Genomic DNA, 24,906 nt, shown 5'->3' with positions numbered 1-24,906 from the left:
ATGGGCGCGCACCGCAGAAGCGAGCGCCAGTGCCCCTGGAGTACTGTAAGCGCTGCCCGAAGGGAACCACGGCTGCCGGTGAGCAGCGATGAGAGGGGCACGTGCGTCGCCGAAATGGGCACCGCTGTCTTTGGAGGCACGGGAGTAGCAGCAGGATGGGCGCGCCAGCGGCACGCTGATCAAGATTTGGGAGTGACAAGGCAGGTCTTCCTTGAGGAGGCAGGAGTCAGCTGTCGCTTCCAGGCAGTCTCTCCAGCTGCATTGAGCCAGAGAGCTGAGATTGGGAGAGGGGCTGAGTTTAAGGCACCTTCAGCCTGCCCTTCCTTGCATGGTGGTGCCACTGGGGTGCACCAGTGAGAGGCCCCTACATCCTCTCACCCCACCCACCCGCAATACTCCCCCCCCCCGTTAGCCAGACAAGCTGGCGCTGGGGTTAGGGCGCATCTGTGTTAAATGTTAAGTCTAAATATTATAGTGGTCCTATGTTAAGTCTGAGTTGGGTGAATCTCATTCCTTCAGTATAACAAGAAATCCATGGGGATTATGTTCTATATCTTATACGGAGGAAATGTCTCAATGGACTGATCTGAAAATCTCAAAAGAGGGCCTTCTCAGTAGTGATGCCCACCCTCTGGAACACTCCCCCATGTAGTTCAGGAGGCAGAAAAGTGTTTACTAGCCTCCTAAAAATGTACTTTACCCAAGCTTTCCCTGGCTTGTAATTAATAATCATCATGCTGGTCCATTTTATTCTTTCTTTGTATTTATTATATGTTATTGTATTAGTTGCAATTGTTTAATGACAGTATATAGTTAACAATGATTTTAATCCGTTTGTATGTGAACTGTTAGAGACTTTGTTACAGTAAGTGGCATATACAGTAAAAAGCTAGTCAAAGAGGAATGACTGGGTGGGTCCAAGGAGTGATAAACGCTTCCCTGTGGGAAGGGGTGGTCCCTGCTGTCCTTAAGGAGGAAGTAGTGTAGTATGGCCACTCCTAAAGAAGCCCACTCTGGACCCAACAGTATTAGACAACTACCACCCAGTCACAAATACCCCTTTCCTAGGGAAGGTTCTTGAGAGGATTGTGGCAGAGCAACTGCAGGCACTCTTGGAGGATATTGATTATCTAGACCCATTCCAGTCTGGGTTTCAATCTGGTTACGGGACTGAATCAGCCTTGGTCGCCCTGATGGGTGACCTTTACCGAGAGAGGGATGGGGGAATGCAACTCTGTTACTTCTGCTCAATCTCTCATCAGCTTTTGAGACCATTGACCAGGGTATCCTCCTGGATTGACTCCATGGGATGGGTATTGGAGGCACTGTGTCACAGTGATTCCAGTCCTACCTATGGGGCTGATTTCAGAGAGTAACACTGGGTGGCTATTGCTCAGCCCTTTGGCAATTGAGCTATGGGGGGCCGCAGGGCAACATCTTTTCCCCAATGTTGTTTAACATTGTTTATGAATCTGCTGGGAGTGCTCATTAGGGGATTTGGGGCCAAATGCCATCAGTATGCTGATGACATGCAGCTCTATCTTCCTGTGACTTCTGAATTGGGAGAGGCTGTGCAAGTCCTGGATCAGTGTCTAAACTCAGTAATGGGCTGGTTGAGGGCCAATAAACTGAAGCTGAATCCTGGCAAGATGGATGCCCTGTGGGTGAGTGGTTCCCGAGTCTGGGAGACATTGCCTGTTCTGGATTGGGTTGCAATCCCTCTGAAAGATCAGGTTTGTAGTCTGGGGGTACTCCTAGATCTATCATTGTCACTTGAGGCCCAAGTGGCCACTGTGGTTCGGAGTGCCTTTTACCAGCTTTGGCTGGTTTGCCAGCTATGGCCTCTCCTGGACAGGAATAGCTTGGCCACAGTGGAATAGGCATTTGTAACCTCAAGACCAGATTACTGCAATGCGCTCTATGTGGGGCTGCCCTTGATCCTGGTCCAGGAGCTGGAGCTAGTGCAGAATGCAGCAGCTCAGCTGTTGTCAAGAGCTGCCCTTTTTCAGAATGTAACTCCTTTGCTGAGGGAACTGCACTGGCTGTCTGTTCGCTACCAAGCCTGGCTTAAGGTATTAGTACTAGTGTACAAAGCCCTAAACAACTGGGGACAAGGGTACCTGAGAGAACGCCTTCTTTTTACCAACCTGACCAGTCACTGAGGTCATCAGAGTGGCTTGCTCCTGGTGGTTCCACATGGACCTAGGACCCAGTTGGAGTCTACCAGGAAAAGAGCCTTCAGCATGGTGGCCCCCTTCCTATGGAATTCCCTGCCTTGGGAGGTCAGGCAGGGGCCAACATTGTGTTGCTTTCGGTGCCTCCTGAAGAAAATGTTATTTCGAGAGGTCTTCCCTGAGTGACCAGCCATGGTTTCTTATGGTCATCCATTCTTTTAAAATGTTTTGTTTTAGTTATGGGGTTTTATCCTTCTATCTTGCTGTTCACTGCTCGAAAATCTTTGATGTGGAGCAGTGTATAAATATTGTAAGTAAATACATACATACATACATACATACATACATACATAAAGTATTATTAACAAACACATGGAAAATCCACCCCCTTTAGAATACTATGGGGGTGTTTCCACCAGTGATTTACTCCAAGCTGGCTGTGTATTGAAGTCATTAGGGATACATGACATCCCAGCCACCCAGCAGCCACCATGGAGCTTATCACAGAAAACTAGATTTCCTGAGACTGCTTAAAGTCTGATTCTTTACCTCAAGTTGGGTTCTAAGTGGTGTAGTTGTGTGCCCCAACTCCCACATTTCCCTCGGCTATGCAAGACCTGCCCAGGGGTGTGCCTTTTACCATTACCCCGGTCAAGGGGTGTTTCCTGTGTGTTTCCCATACCTGCACAAACCAATTAGTGTCTACTCAGAAGTAGCTCCCATTGTGCTCAATGAGGCTTGTCCCCTGAATGCCCACATCAGAATTTACAGTGATTCCTCTCAACTGAAATGGCACAGTTTAAAGCACATTCCCTAAATGTTCTGAAGCGCAATCTCAAGGCTCAGGTTCTCCATTGTTTGGTTTATTACCTTAGGAAGTAACTACTTCACAGCTTTGTTATAGAGATCCTGCACAGTATCAGTTTGGTGTGAAAGGGGGCTGGTTTCCCATCCCTGTGTTCTCCCCACACATCTTTCTAAGCACAAGCATATGTGTGTCTACTCAGAAGTAACTCCCACTGTGGTCAATGAGGCTTACTCTTGAAATGCTGGGGCATCTGGACCTTCAGGAGAAAGCAGAAAGGGGGGAGCCTCTCTTATTGGTTGAGCAGCCCCTGCCAGTCAGATGATGTTCAGTCCAACCCCCACCCCCACTGGGAAGTATGTCCTGTGAAGTGATATTTACTGGTTTAGAGCACTCACTCATGGAGCCCTGCATGGGCCAAAGCACAGCAAAGCTGATTCCTTTTTTAAAAAAATCCGGTACTCCTCCATTCTCTTCTCCTTCCGTTGTCATGGAAACACCCACCAGATTTCTTTATACCTGCAAATGAATCCTCAACTATCAAAACGTATCTTTCTCAGTCCTAACCTTTCTCCACTGATGTTTCTGATTAGCTGCTGCCCATTTCTCTGTGTAATGACAACTGCCATCCTGGTTACAGCAGAAAAAAAGAAGGAAGGGGAGCCATTTTGCTGTTATGATTGTGTTCCATGTCCACGAGGAAAGGTTTCTTATCAAAAGGGTAGGAGGCATAGTCTTCACAGCTGTCAAGTCCACTACATATCATACTATATCAAGATACACGAAAGACTAATTTAATTTTTAAAAAAAACAGCATGGCCCCTGGTCTGGACATTGTGGGATCATGTTACTGATCCTTGAATATCAGGCTATAGCCAGAGGCCTTGTTATAGAAGAACGTAAATCTCCTTTTCACATTCAGGTCTAGTGGTGTTTTGTTATGCCTTTCGACACTGAAAACATTGGATTTATGGTTTGATTTAGTTAATACTGTGCTTCTTTCATGTGCAAATGAAAGAAGAAAGATATGTGTCAGCTCGGTAGCTAGCTACCAACAAAGGACACAGTGATATGTCATCTAATGAAAAAGATGCATGATTGGATCATGATAGCTCTATGTCTGACTCTATGTTAGTCATGTAATTAAATATCAGTACAGACCCCAAAAGAAAGAAATTACTCCATATCGAAAGTTAGATGCCACGGAGGATTTTGCACATTTTACTATATTGTTAAGTCCCATGAGTTGTTTTTTTTTAAAAGCACTCCACCATATTCAAGGGTGATCGGGGTTTAAAATTGGAGCAATTTCACCAATCTCTCTGAAACTTTCAGATGCCAGAAAGTAGTGTTCATTTTACATATCCTAAAAATGTCAGGAATATTGGTGAAAGTCTGAGGTAGAAAGAGTAGTTTAAAGACAAAAAAGCCCCTCCATTTGCCAAAAGTGACTTTTAGAAACAGGTTGGTGAACGTTTTTTAGTCCAGATTTCTGAAGAAGTGAAAGCGTTCTCACATAAAAGATATTCCTGTTGTACTGGAGTTGGTGGAAAACACTATTTCAATTACATTTCTATTTTTATTTCTCTTTTTTAAAAAAAGCTTTTTAAAACCTGTAATGAGGGCTTCTCAAAATGATGCATAGTTGGAGACGCTTCTCTTTCTCTCCCTCCTGCCTCACAGCTAATTTGGCATTGGGGGGGGGGGGATAACTGCTGCCTTGATGAAAGCAGAAGCAGTAAGAGCAGGGGCTGAGTCTGTCCCTTGTGGGGAGAAGAAGCATTGATCTGGTGGGGTGTGTTGGGGTGGGTGGCAGGTGACTGGTAGGGGGGGACCACCGAAGCAGTAAGAAACTTGAGTTGGTGGGGTCCCTTGCCATGGCATGCTCTGATGCACTCTGGTCACTGTTTCATTGGTACTCATGGTGGCTCTGAAGTGGCAAATGGCTCCGTGAAAACAGGGAAGACAGAAGGCCTTGTAGCCTCCTTCCTTGTCCCTTCCCTAGCCAGTGCTCCAGCCCTCAAATTTAGTCCAATTATCTCTTCAGTGCAGCTCATGCTGGTGCGGAGTGAGCTGTGGTGAGCTGCTTAGGTGATCAGGAGAGGGAGGAGGCCACAAGCCCTCCTCCATTCTCTGGCCAAGCATTCGTCTGAGGAAGTCTGTTCACCACTTCAGTGCCACTTATGGCAGAAGTGAAGCAGCAATCTGCTTGCGGTGACCAGGGAAGAGAAGAGGCCTTGCACTGTCCTCCCATCCCTGACCACCACCATGCCTGTGAGGAAGCTTACATTGCCACTTCAATGTAGGGATGTACGAAAGTCACTAAGCATTTTGCGGATTCTGTTCATGGGGGGGGAGGCGTTCCGTCCCTCCCCCAGAATCCTCGACGGGGGGGGAGGGATCTGGTCCTTCCCCCCAGAATCCTCGATGGCCAGCTGTGCTCTGCGGTGGCTCTGCGGAACAGCCGGCCAGGCCCAGGCCAGGGTTGTCCGCAGCCAGATTTCTGGCCGCGGAGGGCTCTGGGTAAAAAAAAAAAAATGCATACACAAATGGCGGCGGCTACGGCCGCCACCATTTGTGTTCCTTATTTTTTGCCGTCTTAGTCTATGTCAATATTTATGTAGACTAAGACGAAGAAAAGGGAATGCAAATAGCGTAGTGGATGCTATTTGCGTTCCCCTTTCTTTTCTTCATCTTAGTCTACGTAAATATTAACGTAGACTAAGACGGCGAAAAATAAGGAACGCAAATGGCGGCAGCCATAGCCGCCACCATTTGCATACACTTTTTTTTTTTTAAACCCAGAAGTGATAGGCTACGTAAGTCTTTATGTAGCCTATCATGTCTATGGGGAAAAGAAAAAGAAAAAGACTAGACTGCAAATGGCGGTGGCGGCAGCCAATCGGAAGACCAGCCACCGCCGCCGCCACCGCCAAAGCTGCCGCTGGAGCTGCTGCCGTCCGGAACATCCGGCCCAGGTAAGTCTCATCCCAGGGGGGATCCACGGGGGACGGGGGGGTGGCAGGCCATTCCGTGATGGATTGCAGGGGGCCGAATGCACTGGCATTCGGCCTCACCGAGATCCGTCACTGAATTCTCTGACATCCCTACTTCAGTGGCACTCATTGCCGTGCTGAAGTGGAATTCTGCTCTTGTTGCTCAGGAAGGGAGAAGGCCTAGTTGCCTCGTTGCTTTTTCAGCTGTCCCCCCATGACAACCTGGACTGCTCACCCCTTGCAACAACCTGAATGCCCACCACCCTGGGAAAGCCCTGAATTTCCCCTCCCACCACAGACAACACAGATCACCCCCCCACACAACAACCCAAATTGCCCTCTCCCCACACCCAGACAGCCTGGATAACCGCCTACCATGAGACAGCCTGGTTTGTCTCATCAGTAGGTTTGTGTGTTTGTGTGTTCTGTGTCTCCCCACCTTCCATTATGTGTGTGGATGTGTGTATATCTCCCTCCCCCAGTGTGTGAGTTTGTGGGTCTGTGTCTCTCCCCACCCTTCTGTATATGTTTGGATTTCTCCCCCCAGCCCCCAGTGTGTGTATGTCTCTCCCCCTCCCCCTAGGGTGCATCTGTGTGCCTGCCTTTCTCCTCATTCTCCAGTGTGTGTGCATGTTCCTGTCTGTGTCTGCCTAGTTCACAGTGTGTCTCTCTCTCTGGGCTGATCTACATTGTGCCCTCCATTGCAATGAATTTGGTGTCCTGTCGGGTTAAACGCTCTCACATTAAAATGTGATTATTCACACTCACCCATTTTCCCCGTTGCAGTGCTTCATCGAATGCGCGAGCTCAGTTCACACTTGAGCACTGTGCTGCTTTCCTGCTGTTTTCGTGCACACGCTTGTCTGATCTCGGATGCTAAGCGGGGTTGGCCCCGGTCAGGAGTTGGATGGACGACCGCCTGGGAATCAGGCTTCCTGCATTGACCAGGGGGTTGTTCTATCCCTTCAAATGAGACTAAGTTTTGCCCCCTCCTATCCCCCACTCCAGATTTTTTTTAAAAAATTAAGTCGTTATCCTTGCAGAATCGGGGCTTCTCCGCGATGTTCCCCCCCCCCAATTCAGGCATGATCTTCGAAGATTCAAAGCTTCACAACTTTGAAGATTCAAAGATCATGCCTGAATTGGGGGGGGGACATCATGGAGAAACCCTGGTTCTGCGAGGATAACGCCTTAATTAAAAAAAAAACATCCAGAGCGTGAGATAGGAGGGAGTAAAACTTAATCTCATTTTAACAGATAGAATAACCCCCTGCTCAGTGCAGGAAGCCTGATTCCCAGGCAGTCGCCCAACCAACTACTGACCAGGGCCGACCCCACGTAGCTTCCAAGATCAGACAAGGGTGCGCACATCCAACCCTTTGGTTGTTGCTGAGGAAATGGGGGCTGCTGAGGAAGGTATGTGATCAGTACCTAGAAGAAGACATGGGGCCATCGAGAGCTGTGATTGGACAGGAGGGAAATACAAACACCGCCATATATGGACAGGTGAGGGAGGGGACTATGACTGGATATGGTAGCGGAGGCGGAAAATCAGAGCACATTAAGGGGAAATACCAGGATATTAGGGTATTGAAAGCGGGAGCATGGAAGTGGGAAATTCCGGTTCCAATTCGAAGTGGCTACTGTGTAGTGTGAAATGCGGGTGGTGAAACCTCATTGGAAGCAAAAAAAAGGTGGTAAGTGTAGATTCAGGCTCTTTCTCCAGGCGTTCTGCTGTCCTTGCAGCTTCAGTGCATAGGGGGCTATTTTCCTCCCCTGTAATTATCAGCATTTCCTTGAATAATTTTTTTCTGCCAGCAAAGTCCCAAAGGAATATCTGGAGGCCATGAGAAAAATAAGAAACGAGGACTAAAAGTGGTCATAAGAGCCCTCTCTAGTACTAGAAAGGTTTGCACAAGGGCAGGAGCATACAGGGTTCTGTCACTCTGATGGAGTGCATGTTTGCTCCAGCTGATTTATTGTCTTGTGATTTGTATGAAAGGGAACAAATTGTGATGAGTAACTTAAGCAATCTGCACCTCAAGCCCACCGATTTCTCCGAAGAGCGCTCCACTTCTGGATCTTCCATGAAAAGTAACCTCAGTGTGCAGGTTCAGCAAAGTCGCAAACAGCCACAAAGGAATCTTGAGGTGCAAGAAGGAGTAAGTGTAAAGAACTGAAAAGGGAAAAGACAGACTCTGTTGCAGACATCGGCTGACGAGACAAGCTAGAAACAATATATCAACAGCATGAGCTGACATTCAACAGAATTAAATGCTGTTGAAGGAAACAGAAGAATGTGTGCATGGAAAAGAAGCTTCATCCTCCAATGGATAGTGCCATTGATGTTGCTCCATTATATTGCTTGCAAGACACATTCTATCTGCAACAACATTAAGACCTGTTCCATGATCTGCAGCATAAGTGATCCTGTCCTGATTTCCCATGAATTCTATCAGCTGGGAAACGTTGCCATTGGAGTGATTGCTTCTCAAGTCTTTTTCCTTCACCTCTCTACTAGTTTCAGAGAACAACCCTCTCAGATTAGCCTCAAAGAAGCCATGTAAGGTTTTCTCTCCCTCCTCCCTTTATTACATCGGTATGCTTAGGCCAAAATAACCAGGCATAAGCAATGAAGCAACAGAAAACTGGAAAAATTGTGTGCAGGATGCATTTAGGCTTTTCAGTTATTTTCTGTGCTCTGCTTCCTGAATGAGATCTTTATTTATTACAGAGGAATCACTCCAGGTTTATTTTCAATATTCCAGTCAACTGTCTTGCTTAGGACAGTGCAAGGATACCTGTCCCAGGAATTAGTCACAGTCAATACCAAAGACCAGATCAGCAGGCTGTACCAAGTTCAAACATATGCTGTGCTGAATCCTGCCCCTACTTTCAGGACTTTTTTCTCTCCCTGTAAAAGAGGCATCATTTTGTCCATCTTTTTCATGGGGAGAGGGAGACTTTCTCCTTTTCTCCAGACTTTTAAGTTTGGGAAGGAGCTGAAGGATCTTTCTTTCTTTCCTTGAAAAATGCCTCTGGCACATAGGGATGGACAGAACACTTACCTTCCGTTCCGTTCTGTTTCTGCTGGGGGGAGGCGCTCCGTCCCTCCCCCTGGAATCCTCGATGGGGGGGGAGGCGATCCGGTCCTCCCCCCCAGAATCCTGCCTGGCTGGCTTCGCTCCGCGGCCAAGCCGTGGAACCACCAGATGGCTCCAGCCGCCCGCAGCTGGACATCCAGCCGCTGGGCAGCCCGGCAGGGACGCAAAGGGCGGCTGTCATAGCCGCCGCCATTTGCGTCCCTGTATTTAGCCATGATAGGCTATGTAAATATTTACGTAGCCTATCACAGCAGCGGGGGGGGAAACCCAGCGTACGCAAATGGCGGCAGCTATCACAGCCATTTGCGTCCCTGCAGAGGCCGTGATAGGCTACATAAGTATTTACGTAGCCTATCACGGCGGGGGGGGGGGAAACCCAGTGTACACAAATGGTGGCAGCTACCGCCATTTGCTTACACTGGGTTTTTTTCCCCCTGCCTTGATAGGCTACGTAAATATTTACGTAGCCTATCATGGCGAAATACAATCCTACAGAGGAGGCATGACACTGACATTACTTAGTGGGGACACTAACCCTGTTTTCTGTAACCAGTATTCTACATGGCAATATTGCTAAGTTCCTTAACATGTGCCAGTAAGGACAGCTTTTTCATTCCTTGATTGTCAATTTGCCTGTCAACATTTTCATCCATTTCTCTCCCCCTCATCTGCTCCCTCCCACTCTTTCATGAACCTTGACTCTTCAGTTTCACATAACCAGTTTATTTACACATTCATATCTTAAATGTCATACTGTGTTCTTCTGTCTGTGTTTTTCAGCCACTGAAGCTCACGTCGTCCTATTCCTCCTTCCTTTCCCTGATACTTCTGTGCGTTGGCATCTAATGTGGGTGTGCTTGCATCTTAACTGCTTCTCAGCAGTTCTGATCATTTCTCTCAATCCAGCTCCGTACGGCAGCTTTGCTTCCATCTTTATGCATTCCTGATTTTAAGACCTGGATATGAACAGTTTACATTTGCTTGATTTGATTCCACACAATCCTACTCAGAAAGGAAGTGTGCCTAGGACCGCAGCCCATACAACTCACCTGAGTATGAGTGGCTGAGTGCCTTGTTGAAGTGGTAGAATTAATGCTAGGCATCCAGGAGGTTCCAGGTTCAATCCCTTCCTTTTCCAGCTAAAGATGAGAAAGTCTCCTGTCTGAAGCCCAAGAGAGCTACTGCCAGTCAGTGATATAGACAATAGTGAGCTAGAGCGGCTAATGGTCTGTCTTGGTATGAGGCAGATTCCTAATTCTCGTCTCAGCAGTTGCTAGCTTTGGGTCAGCCCCTGTTCTCCCATCCTCAGCCCCTCTATGCCCTATGGGGATGAGAACACTGACCTACCTGATACGCTTGTTGCAATGTATACTGTGATAATACTGTGTGTGAAGCACTTTGAAATATATGCATGCTAGGTATTATGTATATAGCACTTCCCCAGTCTTCAAGGTATTGCAGTGTCTTCTTCCCCTTCCCCTTATGGTTTGGAAGCTGTGTACTCTGTGACCTTAATGGCATGCAAAGCTGTGGCCCTGTAATTTGCAGGCACCATTGCCAGGCAAGCAGAAAGCTGTGATGTTTTTGTAAGCCTGTGGGATGTTGCTGTCACACATCTTTCAGAAGCACATCCAATGTCAGGTCAGGGAGAAATCAATTGCCATCCAAATCAACCAAAACAGCCGAGCCCTCCCCACAAGAAACCTGAAGCTCTTCTGCATCAGATGGCTCACGTTTCTTAAGCCCTGTCCAGATATCCCCCCTCACATGTCTCCCAGGGCACGAAGGGAAAGGGTGGGAACACACTGGCTGGCCATGCTGCTTCCACTGAGTCCCACAGCCCAGTCACACCATCTCCCATGCACTGTGGTCAGGACTTCTGAAGGAGAGTGATGGCTCCACAGGTGTTCCCACCCAGCGTGATTGAGAAGCTTGAGTGATGATAGTCCTGAGGTGTGTGGGAGCCTACGAAGGTAGACCAGGCTCCCTGCTTCAGAGGTTCAGCCCCAGAGTGTGGAGGGTAGTGAAGAATAGGACAGATGGGTTAGGGCTGGCGAGCATGAATGGGGAATATAGGAGAAGAGACTTGTGGTGAACCCTCACACTGTGGCGAACGGATTGAGGGGGAACACCCAAAGAGGGCTCTCCTTTCTGCATCTGATGAAGCGGAGCTCAAATCCACAAAGCTCATGCCACTATAAATTTGTTAATCTTTAAGATGTTACAGGATTCATGGCTTTTGGGTCTGGAAAGCACTACACTATATTGTTTTTTAAATCATTTTTCTCCACTCTGTGTAACTTTGCAGTGTGATGCCAAAGAACTACCAGCACGTCCTGGCTCTTGTATTTGCTGTAAAGGAGATCAATGAAAATCCTGCAATCTTACCTAACGTCACTTTGGGTTTGCACATCTTTGACAACTACTACAATACACAGATGACATATGGGGCCACGCTGCGCCTGCTTTCTACCCAGAACAGATTTGTGCCCAACTACAAGTGTGACATCCAGGATCATTTGATGGCTGTCATTGGGGGACTTGATTCCGTGACCTCCTGCTACATGGCCACAGTGTTAAACACGTACAAGATTCCACAGGTAGATTTTGTGCAGGGGCAGCATACGCAGCCATCAGAACTAACGCACAGAATTTAACATCCCATCACTATCTATTCTATGGCATGGTTTTATACTACAGAAAAAAACATGCTGAAAGAAACGAAGGTGGAAAGCAAAATAGCAGTCCATAATTCATAACAAGGAAGTACAGCATAGGCATATCTCAAGCCTTGTTCTCAGAAACAGCAGATGAGATGATAAACCTGTGTTTGAACTGTACCATCTGAGTGTGTGCGGGGACAGGGGGTGGGAGGGGTGTTCCATGATGAAAGGCTCCGCTATACAAAAATGTCCCTGCACATAGAAATACTGATGTCAGGGGAAAGGGCTCTGGGTTACCTTTCTTCCTCACACAATAGCTTTCTATGTGCAGGAATTTTGTATTATTATTGTGAGTGGGGGAGAATGTGACCCATGTGTACCTTCAAATAGCTGAAGGGCTCTGAAGGGAGAAGATAGAGAAGACTTGTTCTCTCTTGCTACAGAGGGAAGGACTAGAACTAAAGGGTGGAAATTATAAGGAAGCAGATTGGGGCTAAACAGTATGAGAAGCTTCCTAAGAGTGCGTAGGGTCCAGTTTCAGTCATTCTTAGAGAAGACCCATTGAAATCTATGGGATATGTAAGCCATGACTAACTTACATCCCATAGATTTCAATGGGTCTACTCTAAGGATGACTAAAACTGGATCCAAGCCAATAAATGCTTTCAATAGTGGAACAGACTACCTCAGGAGATGGTGAACTCTCCTTCACTGGTGGTATTCAAGGACTCTGGACAGCCAAATGTCAGGGATGTTGCAGTTGCATCCTTTGTTGAGGATCTTGCATTGAGCAGGGCGATAGACTCAATGACCTTCATGGTCCCTCCCATCCAAAGTCTTATGCTTCTATGATCCCAATACCTGAAGTCTGATGGGAAACTTCCTACTCGACATGCCTTACATGTTTTATCCAAAGATATATGATGAAAATATCACTTCCCTCTAAGAGGTGTCTGGGCAAAAGCAATGGCTGTTAGCAAGTGATTTTACTCATAAACACTACTCCATTTTTTTTAAAAAAAAAAAAACAAAATGCTTCAGTTTTTATTTTTATTTTAGATCACGTATGGATCCCTTGTCTCAGGGCTGAGTGAAAAAACACTGCTGCCTTCCTTGTACCAGATGGTTCCAAATGAAGTTCACCAGTACATTGGGATTGTCCAGTTACTTCTGCATTTCAGATGGACATGGGTCGGCCTCTTTGCTGTGGATGATGACAATGGAGAAAGGTTTTTCCAGGCTTTGTTGCCAATGCTTTCTGCAAATCACATATGTTCCGCCTTTGTGGAAAGAACACCCAAATGGACTGACGTTGCTGGAATGTTAGACATGTTTTTAAGTAATTTGGACAAATTTCCTGCTCTCATGGAAAACCAAGCCAATGTGTTTATTGTCCACGGTGCACCACCGTCCATGTTAAATTTGAGCTGGTATCTTCATATGGCAGTCCTGGATTCACACCTAGGCAAGGTGTGGATTGTGACAGAACAGTGGGATTTCAAATTAAGTGCCTATCAAAAGGACTGGGATATACAATCCTTCCAGGGTGCAATCTCTTTCACAGTTCATTCAAATGAGCCACCTGGATTTAGGACATTTCTCCAGAGTGTAAATCCTTCTTGGGAAAGAGAAGATGGTTTTATCCAGGACTTCTGGGAGAAAGCCTTTAGTTGTTCATTGAAGAATTCCAGTATGGCTGAAGGTGAGGAGCCTGAAGAAGGCTGCACTGGGGAGGAGAAACTGGAGAGCCTTCCAGGGACTTTCTTTGAAATGAGCATGACTGGCCACAGCTACAATGTCTATAATGCTGCCCACGCCATTGCCCATGCTCTATATATGATGTCTGAATCCAGATCCAAACACAGAACCAGGGTGGATGGTAGAATGCTGGGGCTTTGGAGCCTGCAGCCATGGCAGGTAATGTCACCCCAAAGGCAGGCTCAGCTCTGTTTTCATGAGCTGGTGAGAAAAACAGAGCTTTCCAACCAGAAGAGGGTAATTGAGAGAGGGTGATCCAGTTGGCATTGCAAACTGTGAAGTTCCAAAAGGTTTCTAACAAAAAATCCACTGTAGAAGACTCCTAGGTTACCATAGCAAACATGGTAAAAAAAAAAAAAATGAAAAAAGGTTGGACTCCTGTATGGAATAAAAGATGGTTAAAAAAATCAGAAGCACAGTGTAGTGATAAAGGGACGATACTCGCAGGGGAAAGAAGTACATAGCCAGTCCCAGGAGACTCTATCCTGTGTCAGTGATATTCCAGTTATTCAGAAATATTACAGAGCCAGGGTGGTCGAGTGACATCAAGTTATTCAGGATCGTAAGTAATAATAATACCAAATATCAAATCTGTGAAAACTTCATAAGGAGCTCTCCAGACTGGGTGAATTGGAAAAAAGATGGCAAATGAGATTCAGTAGTAAATGTGAAATGCTGATCACAGGCAAAAGTGGAAAACTTGACATTCACTGATGGGGACTGAACTTGCTGTAATTAAAGAGGAAAGGGATTTTGGTGGTGGAAAGGTCGGTAAAAATATCTACTCAGGACTTATTTATTTATTTATTTATTTATTTATTTATTTATTTCTATACCACCCAATCGTGGAAACTCTCTGGGCGGTTCACAAAAATTACATTTGCCTTAACTGCGTAGTTCTGCACTTGAGTGCAGGGTGTCCCCCCTTCAGATACACACAAATTGCCCAAGTGGGGGGCTCCAATCCAGTTTGTGATCCTAGCCTGGTTGGCACAGGGGCTTTTGGCCTTTGCTCCCTGCTGTGGTTCCAGTTCAGACCTGGATCCCACTCCTCCCATTTCCAGTGTAAGGAGATAAATACATTGAAACAAGCCCTTTCTCCCCATACTAAGGTTCTGATCTGAATTGGCGGGGGGGGGGGTACATTGGGAATTTGTTGATGGGGGGAGCTGTACTCAGGAGCAGGGCTTCAGAGTTAACATCACATGTATGTAGTTTGGTCCTTACAGGGCAGCAGCAGTGGAAAAAATGCAAATTCTATGTTAGCCGTTATTAGACAAGGCATGATGCATTTATACAAACGTCTGGTGTGGCTGCATTGGAAAAACTGTGTAGAGTTTTGGTCATTCCCAGCACAAAACATTTATAGAAGAGTTGGAAAAGGAGGCAGAACAGGGGACAGAAATGGATGAAGAGTACCTTCCCCCAAAGAGGCTAAAACTTTGAGGGATCGTTTAGTTTAAGAAAAGGATGATTAAAGGGGGACCTGATACAAGTGTATAAAATGATGCATGACATAACATGAGAGATGATTTTCGTTCTCTCCCTCATAACACTAGATCTTTTGACTGCCCACGAAAATCATAGCAGTAGATTCAGGACAGATATAAGGATGGAGTTCTTCACACAAGGCATAATTAGAATATGGAACTTACTTCCATAAGATCTGATGACGACTATCGACTTAGGTGGCTTTTAAAAGGGAGTTAAACATACGAATGAAGGACTGCTCTATGAGCAACTATTAGCTAGAAGAGGCCTCCATGTTGACAGGCAGTATAGCTCTGAGTGCCGATTACAGCATGGAGGGCAGTAACAGGGAAGCATTGAGCTGATTGCTTTTGGAAACAGGATGCTGGGACTGATGGAACCTCAGTCTGATCCCCCAGGTCTATCCTCATATTATCGTTACATTTGTAACACTTTCCAAATGGTTAGTCTGTTGCAGCAAAAACAACTGGAGGCTAGGGGTGGACGAAAGTCACTTACCTGTCGTCGAAGCTTGTTCGCTGTGGGGGGGAGGCGCTTCGCTGCTCCCCCCATGAAGTTCAGGCCGGGGGGGGGGAGGCTTCCCGCCTCGCCCCGGCCGAAATTCAGGCCAGGGAGGAGGCTTCCCACCTCGCCCGGCCGCGAACTCGAAAGTTTTTTTTTTTTAAATGCCCCCGTGATAGGCTACGTGACGATTAACGTAGCCTATCACAGCTAGATCTGCAAAGTCAGCCGTGATAGGCTACGTTAATCGTCATGTAGCCTATCACGGGTGACTTAAAAAAAAATAAAAAAGCGCGTACGCTAATGGCGGCCCCCATAGGGAGCCGCCATTTGCGTTCCTTATTTGGTCGCTGTAGTCTATGTAAATCTTTACGTAGACTACGGTGAAAATAAGGGCAACGCAAATCAATTTGCCCTTATTTTCGCCGTAGTCTACGTAAATCTTTACGTAGACTACAGCGACCAAATAAGGAACGGGAATGGCGGCTCCCTATGGGGGCCGCAATTATCCGTACGCACTTTTTTTTTTTTTTAAAGTCACCCGTGATAGGCTACGTGACGATTTACGTAGCCTATCACGGCTGACTTTGCAAATCTAGCCGTGATAGGCTACGTTAATCGTCACGTAGCCTATCACGGGGGCGTTTTTTTTTTCTTTTATTGGAATGGCGGCGGTGGCAGCCAGTCGAAAGACCAGCTGCCGCTCCCGCCCCACACGAACACCCGCCGAACCGCCAGCCGGACCCGCCGCCGGGAGGGACATTCGGCAAAGGTAAGTCCCGTCCCGGGGGGGGGGTGCGGGGGGTGGGGGGGTGCAGAGGATTTCTCCCCGAAACTTGTTCGGGGGGCCGAACACGTTGGCGCTCGGCCCCCCGAAGTTTCGGGGAGAAATTCTCCACCATCCCTACCAGAGGCTCTGTTTGTCTTTGTTAGACTTTGTTAGTTATGTGGCACATGAAAGACTAAAACAATTGTTACGGCATAATCTTTTGTTGGCCTTTAAAGGTGTCCCAAGACTCTTCGGTTTTGGATTTGTGTAGAGTTTTTTGAAGATAATACGTTTTAATAGCAGCCTTCCCCCCACCTTGCGTGATGGACTACAACTCCCATCACCCCAGCCAGTGCTATGCCTGGTCATGCTGGCTGGAGATGATGGGAATTGTAGTCCACCACAACTGGAGGACACCAGGTTGGGGAAGGCTGTTCTATAAGCTTTTATTACCACAATTATTACATGCGGGCCTTTTCCTGGCTTCTCCCAGTGGAACTTGTGCTACATTTATCATTAACTGATGTTGCTCTGCTGGTTCAACATTCCATCTTTTTGATGAGGCCGTTTCTGGAACTTACCCCTGGGGGAGGCCACCATTGGAAGGGAGTGTGATTGACCAGCACCTCTATATTCACTCTACAATGGCTTATGGCATATGAACATAAGAAGAGCCGTGCTGGATCAGACCAAGGGACTATCTAGTCCAGCATTCTGTTCACACAGGAGCCAACCAGCTGTCCACAGGAAACGCACAAGCAGGGCATGAGTGCAACAGCACCCTCCCACCCATGTTCCCCAGCAACTGGTGTACATAGGCCTACCGCCTCTGATACTGAGGTAGCACATAGCCATCAGGACTAGGAGCCAATGATAGCCTTCTCCTTCATGAATGTGTCCCTTTAAGCGATCCAAATTGGTGGCCATCACTACATCTTGTGGCCCAATTCTGCTGTCCCAAATATCTTTTAGTTTACACTACTTTCACCTGTTCTTAGTCGTTGGAGGTGCATGTGCCACAAAGGGACAAATTTGGCCCTGGGAGCCTCCAGTTGCCGACACCCAGGTAGAGCCTAAAAGCAGGTGCTTCAAGTCAGAACAAAGAAATATACATTCTTCTGGGAAAGATGCTTGTCAGACTCATTGTGAGGATCCTAATTCCTTCTTGCTATCCCTTTTTTGTCTTTTTTTTAATTTTCTGCTTTGAACATAGCTCCACCCCTTTCTAAAGAGTATCTCCTTCAACAACAGTGCTGGTGAAACAGTGCATTTTGATGAAAATGGAGAATTAGTAACAGAATTTGATGTTACAAACTGGGTAACTTTCCAAAATCAATCTTTTGTTAGAGTCAGAGTTGGAAGCCTGGGTCCTCAGGCTCCTCCAGGCAAAGAGTTGAGCATTCAAGAGGGAAAGATTGTGTGGCATAGGAGATTTAAAGAGGTAAGAAAGAACCCAAACTCTTAGTTCCTGGAGATAATTGGATTTGAGAGGCACATGGGGGCCTCTCAAATCCAGCTATTTTAGAGAAGAATAATTATTTGGATCTATTACAGTGCAGTTTCAGGCCTGGGGCTGAAACAGCCTTGGTCACCTGTGGATGCTTTACGCTGCACAAGGGATGGGAGGGGTAGGTGCAGCTCTGTTGGTTCTCCTCAACCTTTCAGTAGTTTTTGATAGGGCTGTGCACCACTTCAGTCTGAATCTTGACTTCTGAAGTGGATCGGGGTGATTCAAACCACTTTGGTCCAAATCTGAAGCCAGTCCAGAGCAGTCCAAAGCAGTCCGAAGTGGGTCGGAGCGATCCAAAGTGATTCAGATTGCTTTGGATTATTCTGAACCCCAGACAGCCTGTACAAACAAATGGAAGAACATGCTAGAAAAGAGAGAGGGAGAGGAGGATTTGGGAGGGGGAAGTGAGCCTTGGAAAGTGACATCTCTATGTGCCAATAAGACTGAACTTTTAACCTAGCACTTTGTTTCCTCACATTGTACTTCGTATTCTTCGGTCCCCCTGCCTCTTCTCAATTATTCTTCCTTCCCTTCCCATTTTTCAACTCTTTATATTCTTATAAAAAACCAAAGATGCGCGCGCGCACACACACACACACACACAATTTCTTTTCTGTTAGGCTTTAGTGTTATTTCCCTTCCCCTTCACCCCATAGCTTCTAGGTAGTTTTTGTTGCTGTATCTGCTTTGCTTTTGGTCGTGAGTGTGTGTGTGTTTGTGCACATGTGCTGTCTGAGTGCACCACACTGTATTGTGCACGAGCAAACAGTGTGTAGCCAAAGCAGTACACTAATACACAGTCCAATATATATTATGGGGCAAAGCCCTACATAATACACATAATATAAAGCATCATCACTTTTGCTGATTATCCAAGACACTTCGCCTGTCACTTGTTTTCCCTTGGGTACATCAAATGACCATAAGCAGAATATGATCAGGCAAGGCTAATTGCATTTTTTAAAAAAGTTTGCTTCATCTTATCCTCCTGGGGAAAAGGGCTGCCAAAATTATCAGGGGGCTAGAAAAAATCCCCATAGAAGGCTTCAATGTTTGGGCTATTTAATTTAGAAGAAAGGCAAATAATGGGGGAGGTGTATAAAATTATAAGGAGTAGAGAAAGTGCAGAAGTGCAATTAATAAAGAAGCCCCACTGAGTTCAGTCAGTGTAACTTTTCCAGGTAATGTGTATTGCAATGTGCAGCCAAAGAGATGTTTAACTTTTTTTCCTTGCTTTAATGAGAGCCTATGAGATGGCTAGATAGCATCACCGATGCAATGAATATGAACTTGAGCATGCTCCGGGAGAGAGCGGAGGACAGGCAGGCCTGGCATGCTATGGTCCATGAGGTAGGAATGGCAGAGAATTCTGCCACGGATCTCAGTGAGGCTGAATGCCAGTGCATTCGGCCCTGCGAAATCTGTGTCGGAACGGCCTGCCCCCCCCTGCCCCCCCGCAGATCCCCCCCCGGGACGAGACTTACTTGGGGCAGATCTTCTGGGCGGCGGTGGCTCCAGCGACGGCTTTGGCGGCAGTGGTGGCTGGTCTTCCGACCGGCTGCCGCCGCCGCCATTTCCAGTCTTGGTTAAAAAAAAAGACGTGATAGGCTACGTAAAGATTTACATAGCATATCATGGCTGGGTGGGTTTAAAAAAAAACACAAACCCGTGTACGCAAATGGCGGCAGCTATGGCCGCCACCATTTGCATTCCTTCATTTTGGCCATCTTTGTCTATGTAAATATTTATGTAGACTATGACGGCAAAAATAAAGGGGAACACAAATAGCGTAGCGGGCGCTTTTTGCATTCCCCTTTATTTTCGCTATCATAGTCTACGTAAATATTTACGTAGATTAAGACGGCCAGAAAGAAGGAATGCAAATGGCAGCAGCTGTAGCCGCTGCCATTTGCGTACGTGGGTTTTGTTCTTTACCCAGAGCCCTCCGCGGCCAGAAATCCAGCTGCGGACGGCTCTGGCCTGGCTGGGCCTGGCCGGCTGCTCCGCAGAGCTGCTGCAGAGCACAGCCGACCATTCGAAGATTCTGGGGGGGAAGAATGGAGCGCCTCCCCCCATCAAGGATTCCAGGGGAAGGGACGGAACGCCTCCCCCCCCCCATAAACATAATCCGCAAACAGGTAAGTCACTTTTGTACATCCCTACCATGGGGTCATGAAGAGTTGGATGCAACTTAACGACTGAACAACAAAAATGAGAGCCTCAGATCAGGGGCAGATTCAGGGCAGACAAAAGGAAGGTACTTTTGCACTTCAAAAAAACCTACACCTGAGATTAGGGACAGTGACCTCCTAATTGTCACCATCAACACCTCTTGATTAGGATCTCTAATCCCTTGTGAAATTTACAATTTTTACCTTTTAGCTTTTGAGAAAAGGAAACTTTATGCATGGCTAGCACAGAAACTACTGGACCAAACTGTATGAAATTTGGCAGGTTCAGTCACCTCCATACAGGCTGCCAGTTCTCCAAGTCTCATATACTCACGTTGAAGCACTGAAAAATTACAGCTCTTTGGTTTGACACATTTTCTTGAAAAAAGCAGATTTTACCTGTGGCTAGCACAAAAACTACTGGACCATGGTCAAAAACTACAGGAACATAGTTTGGATCAGGATGATGGCAATCCAGAAGGGGGGGTCAACATTTCCTACACCTTTTTTTCCACAAGGGTGGGGTTAAAAAGCACCCATTGGAATCAATGGAGGCTTTTCTTTTCTTTTTAACCTTCCCCCCCCCCGTGGTGTGTGCAATTTTATTGTGGGGGGAGGGCTGCAACACTTACAAAAGAGTAAGCAAAATACATAACTACACTATATGTAATTATTAGAATGTTTAGTCTGGCCCAGGGGCGGGGTGGTGGTGGCAGAAAGAGAGGCAGAAAGACCTTACTTCTGGCTCAGCCCCGCTCACTCTTGAGTTCAGTCCTGCTCATTATCATCATGTTGCCCCCCACAGACTCCCCGCAAGGGAATGTGGTCGTCTACAGAACAAAGCTTGCCCACCCCTGGTGTTCAAGTATCTCTGTCTAGGCTGGTGATTCCAGGACGTCTTTCTGCTCAGGGAATCCTGGAGCTTCAGCTGACTTTGAGAGTTCCCATTAGGCTGTAGGAGAAAAAGGTGGAAGGGTTGGTCTGTCCAAGATGCTCCTTTCTAGTCCACATATTCCAGTGTAGGGATGGACGAAAGTCCCTTACCTGATCCCGACGCTTGCTTCGCGGTGGGGGGGAGGCGCCCCGTCCCTCCCCGCTGAAATTCTGCCCGGGGGGGAGGTGCCCCGTCCCTCTCTGCCGAAATTCTGGCCGGGGGGGAGGCGCCCCGTCCCTCTGGCCACGAAACCTCATCGTCTGCTGGGACGCAAATGGCGGTGGCCATAGCCGCCACCGTTTGCATCCCTGCAGTCAGCTGTGATAGGCTACGTAAATGTTTACGTAGCCTATCACAGCTGACTTTGAAAAAAAAAAAAAAGCGTGTATGCAAATGGCAGCGCCCATGGGCGCCGCCATTTGCGTTCCTTATTTTGGCATGTGTAGTCTACGTAAACATTTATGTAGACTACAGCAAAAATAAGGGCAACGCTATTTGTGTTCCCCTTATTTTCGCCGTAGTCTACGTAAATGTTATGTAAACATTTACGTAGCCTATCATGGTGTTTTTTTTTAAATCTAGCCATGATAGGCTATGTAAATCTTTATGTAGCCTATCACATTTGTTTGTTTTGGGGGGGGTTACTTGGAAATGGCGGTGGCGGCGGCCGGTCAGAAGACCAGCCTCCGCCACTGCCGCACCGCCACCGCCGCACCGCCGCCACCAGGGACATTCGAGCAAGATAAGTCCCATCCTGGGGGGGCAGGGGGGGCAGACAGTTTCTCCACCAATTTGGGGGGGCCGAATGCGCTGGCATTCGGCCTCCCCAAGATTCCTGGAGAAATTCTCTGACATCCCTATAGTAGCTAGAGAGCTGACAAACAACAAAACCTAAAGGGACAATCACCTGCTCTCATACTTGTCAATACTGGACATTGTCCCCAAATCCTCATGATAAGAGAAGAGCTAAAAGACATGTCCCAAAGAAGAAATTAAATTTGATGACATTTTAGAATTTGAAATCTCACCACAAAACATGCTCCTCTTTAATTATATATGAGCACATCAAACCACAACTATGAAAACATATATTCTAAATCCTAAGCAGTCTCTGCTGGTGTTTTTAGAATAGGTGCTAGCCATCTCTGTGTGTAACGACCACTGCTACCCTGGTCACAACAAGAAAAAGCAGGAAGGGAAGCCATTTTGCTGCTATGTCTGTATCCCATGTCCAGAAGGAAAGATTTCAGCCCAGAAAGGTAGGAGATATGATTAGCTCCCTTTCAGAGGTACGCTTCCATATGTAAGCACAATGCACATGAAGGCAGAGTGGGGCTATGCTGCTTTCTTCACTCATGACATAATGTGCTTCCCCAGCCCTGTCCGCTGCACTGGTGTTCACATGTTGACCATGGATGCCTGAAAAGAGGATTTTGTCTATGCCTGCATGCTTAGGCTACCATGCAGTCAGGATCTCTGTGCATTCAGGACTCCCAAACACGTGGAAGCCTACACAAGTGCAGATGCTGTGCTCCCAGACAGACAGCGTGGTGTAGTGCTTAAAGCAGCAGTGGGCAACACGCAGCCCTAGGGCTGCACTCAGCCCCTCAATGCCTCAAGCGTGGTGCCTGCTGCCACATGGCAGCAGCAGAATAAACAGGCAGTTTGCCACTGGAATTCAGCTGCAAAGACTCAAAGGTGCCCAGGTTACCTTGTTTTCAAGCGAAATATGGCCCCTTGGAGTTTCTGTGGTGGTTTGCTGCCAAATTTCAGCAGCATGCTACTGACCTTTTTATCATGGGCATGCTGCCAAATTTTGGCAGCCTGGCAGTGGTGGCAGGACTGTGCCCTGGTGGGGGCATTGCCCAAGGGCTGGAAATTGGCCCCAGACTTCCCAAAATTACCCACTCCTGGATTGGAGTGTCAGACTAGGTCTGGGGAGTCCCCCCTCAGCAATTTTGCTTACTGGATGACCTTGTGCTGGTCAAGGGATAGCTGACAAATTTGTTCGGTTTGCATTTTAATGAGAATCTACCAAATTTGCACTTCCCAAACCTATGCAGGAACCAGAACACATCAATACAGTGATATTCACACTTTTCCAAATTCTGTGGCACGATCGCCAAAGGAAAGATGCATACAGGAATGTGTATAATGCAGGGAAAGAGAGCAAAATGAGTACAGAGGGGAAAGTGTGCCCAAATATACATTATATTAGGGGAAATCACTTTGTAAAAAACTAAGAATAGTGTATACAAACTTGCATATATTTGGAAAATATATAAAGATGAATACATTGAGATAAATGTGCATGGAAGTACATATGATGTTTTTTGTGGAAATGTGATGAAACAGGCTTAATGTAGAAAATTTTTTAAAAAACCCCAAGCAGTATCAAATTTGACTGATTTGTCCATGCCTAGGTTGGTCAGCTTTCTTGGTCTAACCTACCTCACAAGGCCATTGTGAAGGTAAGATGGAGAAGGGAGAACCATGTAGGCCACCTTGAGCTCCACAGAAGAAAATCAGGACATGAATATAATAAATATAAAAGATGTATGTGGGCAGAGCTGTCTAATAAGAGTTAGATCTTTGAACCATATTATTGTGATGTTTCAACTCAAGGCCTTTACTGTCTCCCTAGAATACATCTGTTTCTCGTGTAAAAGCTAGGGATGTGTGGATTTTGTAAAATCAATTCTGTCTGTGCTGACAGGCACCTTTTGCAAGTTGTCAGGTGCCTTTTGTTCCATTGTCTGCCCATCGAGGGATTCAGGGTTTTTTTTTTAATTTTCTGAATTTGCACAAATTCGCACGTGAAAAAATGTGCAAATTCCCACAATATGCACAAATGTCCCCAACTGTGCATTTTCACGCTTTAGCCTATGGGGGAAATGCACATTTTCAGCCTTTTTTAGATGTTTGCACATCTCTCTACTACAAAATTCTCAAAAAATTCTCAAAGGCTAGAAAAACAGTCCACAAGTCCACAGAATCCACCCCACAGGGGAAAAGACAGTTCGCTGCAGACTCTGCAGGTTGGATTCATGAAAATCTGAACTTATTTGGTTCTGTGGCGGATTTCCCTGACATGCCTAGTAAAAGCCATCTCTTATTTTTTTTCCCAGATATGGATTACTGCACGGAATGTTCAGAAGATCGCTATTCAAGTTTAGAGCAAAATCAGTGCATTCCCAAGGTTATCAGCTATCTCTCCTATGAAGAACCTTTGGGGATCATTTTGGCTTTCTCTGCTGTGGCTTTTGCTTTGATCACAGCTTTGGTACTTGGAACCTTTGTGAAGCACGAGGACACGCCCATAGTCAAGGCAAACCACCAGCGCCTCACTTACACTCTCCTCATCTCCCTCTTCCTTTGCTTCCTTTGCCCCTTGCTGTTCATTGGACAACCAAAGACATTGACCTGCCTTCTGCGGCAAACGGCTTTTGGCACTGTCTTCTCTCTGGCCCTTTCCAGTGTTTTGGCAAAAACCATCACTGTAGTTCTGGCATTTATGGCTACCAAACCAGGATCCAGGATGCAGAAATGGGTAGGAAAACGACTGGCAAATGCCATTGTCCTTTCTGGCTTTCTTATTCAAGCCAGCATTTGCTCCTTTTGGCTATTTACTTTCCCCCCATTCCCAGATAAGGACATGGACTCTTTGAATGGGGAAATCATAATAGAATGTAATGAGGGCTCAGCTACAATGTTTTACTGTAACTTGGGCTACTTGGGCTTCCTGGCCATTGTCAGCTTCACTGTGGCTTTCCTTGCCAGGAAACTTCCGGCTAGTTTCAATGAAGCCAAGTTCATCACTTTCAGCATGTTGGTGTTTTGTAGTGTTTGGCTGTTATTTATTCCAACCTACCTGAGCACCAAGGGAAAATACATGGCGGCAGTGGAGAGCTTCTCCATATTAACTTCTGGTGCTGGGCTGCTAGGTTGCATCTTTTTCCCCAAATGCTACATCATTGTATTCAAGCCCAACCTGAACAAGAGGGAGCAGCTAATGAGGAGAGAAATATAA

General features: G+C 46.6%; 1 protein-coding gene across 1 annotated transcript; it reads left to right on the top strand.

Moving 5' to 3' along the window:
• On the top strand, window positions 1-24,906 carry LOC146341735 (vomeronasal type-2 receptor 26-like). The gene is made up of 9 exons (XM_084807637.1): window positions 1-200; window positions 7,978-8,137; window positions 9,860-9,909; window positions 11,388-11,679; window positions 12,865-13,659; window positions 17,260-17,327; window positions 17,609-17,702; window positions 22,009-22,135; window positions 24,005-24,906. The coding sequence occupies exons 1-9, from the start codon at window positions 1-3 to the stop codon at window positions 24,904-24,906; spliced, it is 2,688 nt and encodes an 895-aa protein (XP_084663763.1).

The sequence above is a fragment of the Heloderma suspectum genome, chromosome 6 (genome assembly GCF_057233095.1).
Source record: "Heloderma suspectum isolate Gila_16-S chromosome 6, 16-S_ref, whole genome shotgun sequence".
NCBI classification, from domain to species: Eukaryota; Metazoa; Chordata; class Lepidosauria; order Squamata; family Helodermatidae; genus Heloderma; species Heloderma suspectum.
This window is presented reverse-complemented; position numbering and strand designations above follow the sequence as displayed.